This window comes from Myotis daubentonii, chromosome 13, assembly GCF_963259705.1.
Source record: "Myotis daubentonii chromosome 13, mMyoDau2.1, whole genome shotgun sequence".
Classification (NCBI taxonomy): domain Eukaryota; kingdom Metazoa; phylum Chordata; class Mammalia; order Chiroptera; family Vespertilionidae; genus Myotis; species Myotis daubentonii.
In genome coordinates this window covers 6,267,813-6,275,110 of record NC_081852.1, presented here as the reverse complement: position 1 = coordinate 6,275,110, position 7,298 = coordinate 6,267,813, and the positions used below count along the sequence as shown (strand labels likewise).

Here is a 7,298-nt window from a genome sequence, read left to right as displayed (position 1 = left end):
CTAGGTTTAAATTTAGAGTCTGTTGAACTAAGCCTCCGTTTTTCTGGGCACCATTTTCAGCTGGACCAAGTCTCTTCTGTTATTTGGTTCCTGGTCTGGGCTGGGCATGGGAAGCAAGAAGCAGCCACGGGGACAGGAGACCTTCCTCAGAAGGGGCGAGTGTTCAAGCCCGTGCACCATTGGGGGGGGTGAGGATCTGTGCCCCACCTTTGTTGCACCCCAAGTTTTCTCCTACTGGCCCCCAGCTGTGCCTGTCTTAGGTCGTCCCACCCTGTGGGATCTTACCCGTCGTTGACTACCAGCTATCTCTGGGCCAAGTAGGGTGATGTGAGGTTCAGTTCTGTCTCCTTGATAGCCTATGTCCCTCTGGCCTCCATGCCCAGCAACTGCCTTGGGTTCCCCTCGCCTGCTGGCGGGGTCCCGGCATTGATCACATCTCTTGGGGAGTCCAGGTTTCGTCTACAGAGAGGCCCCAGCTTACGCCACTGGGCAAGAGACAGATCCACGGTACCAGCTTTTCATAAACCCAGCTTGAATGGAGAGCTCAGACAACAGCTGTAGACAATTGGGATCCTTTTGGCAATACAGAATGCTTAAGTGCCTTCTCAGGAGGGAATAAATCCCTTCACATATCGCCAGATTCTGGAGGAATTACATAAGGAGAAGAACATACTGATCTACTCTAAGATTTTCTGACTTTCCTTGCTACTTCCTTTTCATAGATTTAAAACAAAACAGTAACTGTTGGCATAAAACCTTCTTCCTATGCATAACTATCCCCCTAACCTTCTATTCTAAACAGGCTTCTTTTTTTTTTTTTTTTTTTTTTTTTTTAGCTTTACTACCCCTGACATGGGCATGGTGACTCAGGCCTGCAAGGCAGTATATAGGCTGCCAGCTGTTAGCTGTCTCTCAACAGAGTCCAAAACCTGATGGGCACCCTTTCCTGCCCAGTTGGGCACCTGCCCCCTTGCCAGCTAGACACCCTTTACTTTTGGGGGCCACCCCACACAGCTCCCTTCCAGGACAGCCAACATACATTCGAAACCTGCAAAAGAATCAAAGGTTAATATAACATATCAATACAATGAAACATCATGGCTGCTTTAGGCAGCCGAATCTTCTGCTACTAAACATGTGACCCCATAAATTGTCCTTGTCTCTTTGGAGCCTTGTCCATGAAGATGCAGGCATTATCTACGTGTATTACACAGTATTGTGGGGGCTCCTGGTGACAGGAGTGATCGCGAGCCATGTTACCGGCATCAGGCAGGTCGAGCACGCCGTAGCTTGAGCTTGAGCGGGTTGCATTGATCTCGATCGATGCTCCATTTGGTGATGAAGTCTTTCCGGGTCATGGATGGATCCGCTGACCGCACGTGAGTGTGGTGGACCCAGGTCGCGATGCCATCTACCTTGAGAGCGGTGGGGGTGGTCAGCACCACAGTGTAGGGACCTTTCCAACGTGGTTCTAGGGTCTCCCGGCGGTGCCTTCTGACGTAGACCCAATCTCCTGGTCTGTGCTGATGAGGAGTTGGGGTTGGGCTGGCTTCGTAGATGGCGCGGAGGCGTGGCCAAATGTCCTCATGTGCCTTCTGGAGCCCTCTCAAAGAAAGAGATAGTTCTTGATTTTCAAATTCAGCGAGAAGGTCAGCTTTAAGGTTAGGAATGATAGGGGGTGGCCTGCCAAACATGATTTCATAGGGAGTAAAGCCCAGGGTGTAAGGGGAGTTCCTTACCCGGTAAAGGGCATATGGTAGGAGAGCCACCCAGTCCCCACCAGTCTCCATGGTTAATTTGGTAAGGGTCTCTTTTAGAGTTCTGTTCATTCTTTCTACCTGACCTGAACTCTGGGGTCTATAAGCACAATGTAATTTCCAATTTGCCCCAATAGCCCTGGTTACTACCTGTGTTACCTGTGAAATAAAGGCTGGCCCGTTGTCGGACCCTATCATAGCAGGAAAACCATACCTGGGTAAGATGTCTTCGAGCAGCTTCTTGGCCACCGTCTGAGCTGTTTCATGCTTGGTTGGGTATGCCTCTACCCAGCCAGAGAAGGTATCTACAAATACTAAAAGATATTTATAACCATACTTCCCTGGTTTAATTTCAGTGAAGTCGACTTCCCATTGTGCTCCCGGTTTGGTGCCTCTGAGCCTGGTCCCTCTTTCATTTGATCCAGCTCTTGTGTTTGTGAGTTGACAGGTCTTGCAGGCAGATACAACCTGATCTATCTTGGTATCCTGCTGGTGAATCTTGATCCCAGCATGTCGAATTAAGTCCTTCATTTTCCGGGTCCCCAGGTGAGTAGACCGGTGCATATGTTCTAATACCGTGTCCCCGAGCCGGTCTGGTAGTATGAGTTCCCCTTCTGGTGTATGCCACCATCCCTTTATTTCATGGGCTCTGGGGAGCTTTCTGATGCGTTGCAATTCTTCCTGGGAGTACTTGGGCTGGTCTGGTAAGACTGGGTCCCCTGGGTCTGGGAGTTGTAAGGCCATGGTAGGGACCGAGGTAAGGGCTACTGCCTTCGCAGCCTGGTCAGCCTTTTGGTTACCTCTTGCTACCGGGTCATCAGCTTTCTGGTGCCCTTGGCAGTGGATTATGGCTAACTTGGCAGGAAGCCATAAGGCTGCAAGCAGATCGAGAATCTCTTGCTTATTTTTTATTGTCCGTCCCTCTGCCGTCAGTAGCCCTCTCTCCTGATAGATTGCTCCGTGGACATGAGCTGTAGCAAATGCATAACGGCTGTCTGTGTAAACGTTAAGCCGCTTTCCAGCCCCCAGCGTCAGTGCCTTAGTAAGGGCGATGAGTTCTGCTCGCTGGGCTGACGTCCCGGAGGGCAGGGCCTCCGCCCACACAGTGTCCGTTTCAGTGACCACCGCTGCACCCGCGTACCTGCACCCGTCCCGCACGAAGCTGCTCCCATCCGTGAACCAGGTGGCCTCTGCATCAGGGAGGGGCTGGTCGGTCAAGTCCTTCCGGAGTCCATGCACCTGCTCTAGGATTCCCGCACAGTCGTGTAGTGGGGCATCTAAGTCAGGGTCGGGCAGCAAAGTAGCGGGATTGAGGGCCGCACTGGGGTGGAACCGTACTCTTGGAGGGTTGAGTAGGAGGCTCTGGTAATGGGTTATACGAGCGTTACTCATCCATCTGTCAGGAGGCTGCTTCAGGACTCCCTCAATGGCATGTGGGGTTGTAATCCAGATTTCCTGCCCCAGGGTCAGTTTGTCGGCGTCTTTGACTAAGAGCGCTGTTGCCGCGATAATTCTCAGGCATGGTGGCCAGCCGGCAGCTACAGGATCTAACTTCTTGGACAAATAAGCCACTGGGCGGCTCCAGGGGCCTAAAGCTTGAGTCAAGACCCCTTTCGCTATCCCTTTGTGTTCATCCACAAAGAGGTGAAAGGGCTTTGTAATATCTGGCAGGCCCAGGGCTGGGGCACCTAGAAGGGCCTTCTTTAACTGCCTAAAGGCAGCTTCATCTTTCTCAGTCCAGTCAAACGCCTTTCCCTCTTTGGTAGCTTCATATAGGGGCCTGGCGATTTCGGCAAAACCCGGTATCCAGAGGCGGCAGTAGCCGGCCGATCCTAGGAATTCCCTTACTTCTCTTCGGGAGGTGGGAGTAGGGATTTTCAAAACAGTCTCTTTCCTGGCATCCGATAACCGCCGCTGCCCGCCCTCCAGGATGTATCCCAGGTAACTCACCCTTTCTCGACATAACTGAGCCTTCCTCGCGGATGCCCGGTACCCTAAGGCCCCCAGGGTGGCCAATAGATCTTGGGTCCCCCGCTCACAGTCCTTGGCTGTGTCTGCAGCAATCAAGATGTCATCTACGTACTGGAGGAGGGTGAGGTTGGGGTGTTCCCTTCTGTACTCACCCAGGTCCTCGTGCAGCGCCTCGTCGAAGATGGTGGGCGAGTTTTTGAACCCCTGGGGTAGGCGTGTCCAAGTCAGCTGTCCACTGAAGCCCTCCTCTGGGTCATGCCACTCAAAGGCTAACAGGGACTGACTTTGAGGTGCTAGGGGTAGACTGAAGAAGGCATCTTTCAGATCTAATACCGTGTACCAGACTTTAGAGGGTGCCAAGGAGCTCAAGAGAGTGTACGGGTTTGGGACTGTTGGGTGTATGTCCATAACTCTTTTTTTACTTCTCGGAGGTCCTGTACTGGCCTGTAGTCGTTTGTCTGGGGCTTTTTAACCGGCAGTAGGGGAGTGTTCCATGCAGACTGGCAGGGAACTAACACCCCCAAGCTCTTCAGTCTCCTGATATGAGGCTGAATCCCCTTCCGTGCCTCCTGAGGCATAGGGTACTGCTTGATTCTTACCGGACCTTCTCCTGGTTTTAGTTCTACTGGGACTGGGGCCCTGTGGGCGGCCAGCCCCACCCCTCCTGTCTCTGCCCATGCTGTTGGGAATTCTTGTAGCCATTTGTCCATACTGCCCTCCACCAGGGAAGTCTTCTGGTAGAGGCGATATTCATCCTCTAGCCTCATGGTCAGGACCTGAATGGGGCGGCCCTCCTCATCGGTGACCTGAGGCCCCCCTTGTCTGAAAGTTATTTGAGCTCCAATTTTGGTCAGTAGGTCCCGTCCTAATAGTGGGTAGGGGCATTCCGGTATTACCATGAAAGAGTGGGATACCTGGCCTGTTCCTAAATCTACTGTCCTTCGGGTAGTCCATGAATACTGGCTCATACCAGTTGCTCCTTGCACCCAGGACTTTTTATTCGCCAGTTTTCCTTGCGGGGTACGGAGGACCGAATGTTGTGCCCCGGTGTCAACAAGGAAGTTAACAGGAGTCCCCTCCACTCTGAGAGTTATCCTGGGCTCGGGGAGGGGGTCCGAACCCTGACTCCCCTAATCACTCAGTTCACCCAGCTCTAAGACCTTGACTCGGTCAGTCCTGTCTCCCTTCTCACCGGCCTTCTTCGGACACTCTCGAGCCCAGTGCCCTATGTCCATGCAAAACTTACATTGATTCTTCCGTAGCCCCCGCCTCCCCTCTTGGGTGGTCTGCTTACCTCTTCCTTTATTGCTTGCAAGCTGTCGGAAGCGACGGTCTCGCTCCTTGGGGAAGTCCATGGTCGTAGCCAGCAGGACCCTAGCCAGGTCCCGAGCTTGCCTACTGCTAGAGGCAGCCACGACGCGAGCTTGCCTGTCTTCTGGAGACTCTCGGTTATTGTACACCTTCTCTGCCACTGCCAGTAAATCCTGTAAACTCTTCTCTCCCAACCTATCTACTTTTTGTAGTTTCCTTTTAATATCCGCGGCCGACTGGTTTACAAAGCTTATGATCACAGCTGCCTTGTTTTCAGGAGCTTCTGGATTCATGGGGGTGTAGGTACGGTAAGCCTCCATGATCCGTTCTAAAAAGGCAGCTGGAGACTCATCCCTTTCCTGCTGAACATTCCCCACCTTGGCCAAATTAGTTGGCTTTCTAGCAGCCATTCTGAGACCTCTCATTAGGGTCTGACGATAGACCGAAAGCCTCTCCTTACCTTCTGCCGTGTTGAAATCCCATTCAGGCCTAGTTAAGGGAAAAGAGACATCTATCTGGACCTGGTTGGCAGTTGGGTTTCCATCCACGCCTGGAACCACTTTCCGGGCCTCATTGAGGATCCTTTCTCTCTCTTCCGTCGTGAACAGAACCTGTAAAAGCTGCTGACAGTCGTCCCATGTGGGCTGATGGGTGAAAAGAACAGAATCTAGCAAGTCAATAAGTCCCCCTGGTTTCTCAGAAAACTTGGGGTTTTGTGCCTTCCAGTTATAGAGATCGGATGTTGAAAAAGGCCAATAATGATACGGTTGGTTGCCATCCGCATCCGGGGGTCCAGCGGCCCGTAAGGGCAGGGTCTTGATAGTGGAGTCAGGTGCTGCAGCAGACAGTTCCCGCTGAGCCCTTTGCCGGGTGAGAGGCGGGCCTCCTACCGAGGCCACTCCCGGAACCCCGCCCCCAGCCACTCCCAGAACTCCGCCCCCAGCCACTCCCAGAACTCCGCCCCCAGCCACTCCCGGCGTGGAAGGATCGTCCCTCCATGGGCTATATGGGGGAGGAAAGATTAGTTCTTCTTCAGTCCCCCCCTGCAGGATAGGGAGGGGAGGGGCCGAAGGCTGGGTGAGAGTCTTCCTTTTCTCCTCCTTTTCCGTTCTCTGCAAAGCAAGAATGGGCTTCGGCCCGGGAGGACGTGGAGGTAGGAAGGGCCTGAGCCAAGATGGCGGGTCTTCCACGAGGTCCTGCCAAGTAACAATGTAAGAAAGCTGACCAGGACGTCCCCCCCTAAGTCGGGAGACGACATCCCTGACTCGGCGGATGGTGGGGAGGTCAAAAGTCCCCTCCGGCGGCCACCCAACGTCCAAAGTTGGCCACTCCCTGGAACAAAAAGTCTGCCACCGGTCTTTCCGAACCTCTGCACTGAGGTCCCTGGCTCTTTCCCTTACCTCTCTGAAATGATCGACCATAATGCTTAAAGGGGTAGTTTGAGTCTGTCCCATAATGTCCGTCCAGTGAGTCCACAAAATAAAACCAAAAAGACACAAACACAAACAACAAACGGGCCCGAAAATACAGTCTTCCAACGCCATGGAAGCAGAACCAAAACAGGCTTCCAATTCCATGGAAGCCAAACCCGAACGCTAGACAATGGCCTTATACCAAACTAGCTAGCAGGAGCGACCTGCTTTCCGCGAGGGGCATATCCATCCCTCTGAGGGGCATATCCATCCCTCCTGGGGGGGGCGGAACGTCTTCCAACTCCCCCCCGCCTGTGGTCTTTTGGGGTGCGTCCACCTAGACCCTCTCAGGCAATTACAGATTCCAGAAATGAGCTCACACTGAACAAAACACACAACAAACAAAACAAACAACACACCTACCCCTGCCGCGGTCAGTCAGACTCTCCGGATTGCGGGTCCCTCGATGGTCCTGGGAACCCCGGGCGAGCCCCCAAAATGTTGTGCCCAGATTTCAAAGTTCCCAAGACCCCCAGGGAGCCAGTCAGTCCGATGCAAAAGCAAAGAGTCCTTTATTATGCAAGCCGGCCTGCGCTCCCCGTTCACCAGACCCACCGACACAGCGGAAAGTCCAGCGGCCGAGAGAGCGAGGCCTGATGGGACAGGGGGTTTTAAAGGGGGGTGGAGTGGGGGCAGGAGAGGGCACTGTGGGCCCGGCTGATTGGCCAGGCGCGAGTCGGTACAGGATGTGGTCATAGTGATGGCGTGCACTTCCCTTGATCACCATTGGTTAATTCAGAGAAATCCTGGGTGTGGCTAGCAGCGGCTTCTTCCCGTGAGGAAGCAC

General features: G+C 53.4%; 1 protein-coding gene across 1 annotated transcript; it reads right to left on the bottom strand.

Annotated features, from left to right (window-relative positions):
• Window positions 1-1,217: 1,217 nt before the first annotated feature.
• On the bottom strand, window positions 1,218-6,708 carry LOC132214714 (uncharacterized). Its single transcript, XM_059662067.1, is given in 3 exon segments — window positions 1,218-4,147; window positions 4,150-5,985; window positions 6,043-6,708. Coding segments are annotated over 3 exon segments (5,292 nt in total). The 5' UTR covers window positions 6,617-6,708; the 3' UTR covers window positions 1,218-1,265.
• Window positions 6,709-7,298: the final 590 nt, after the last annotated feature.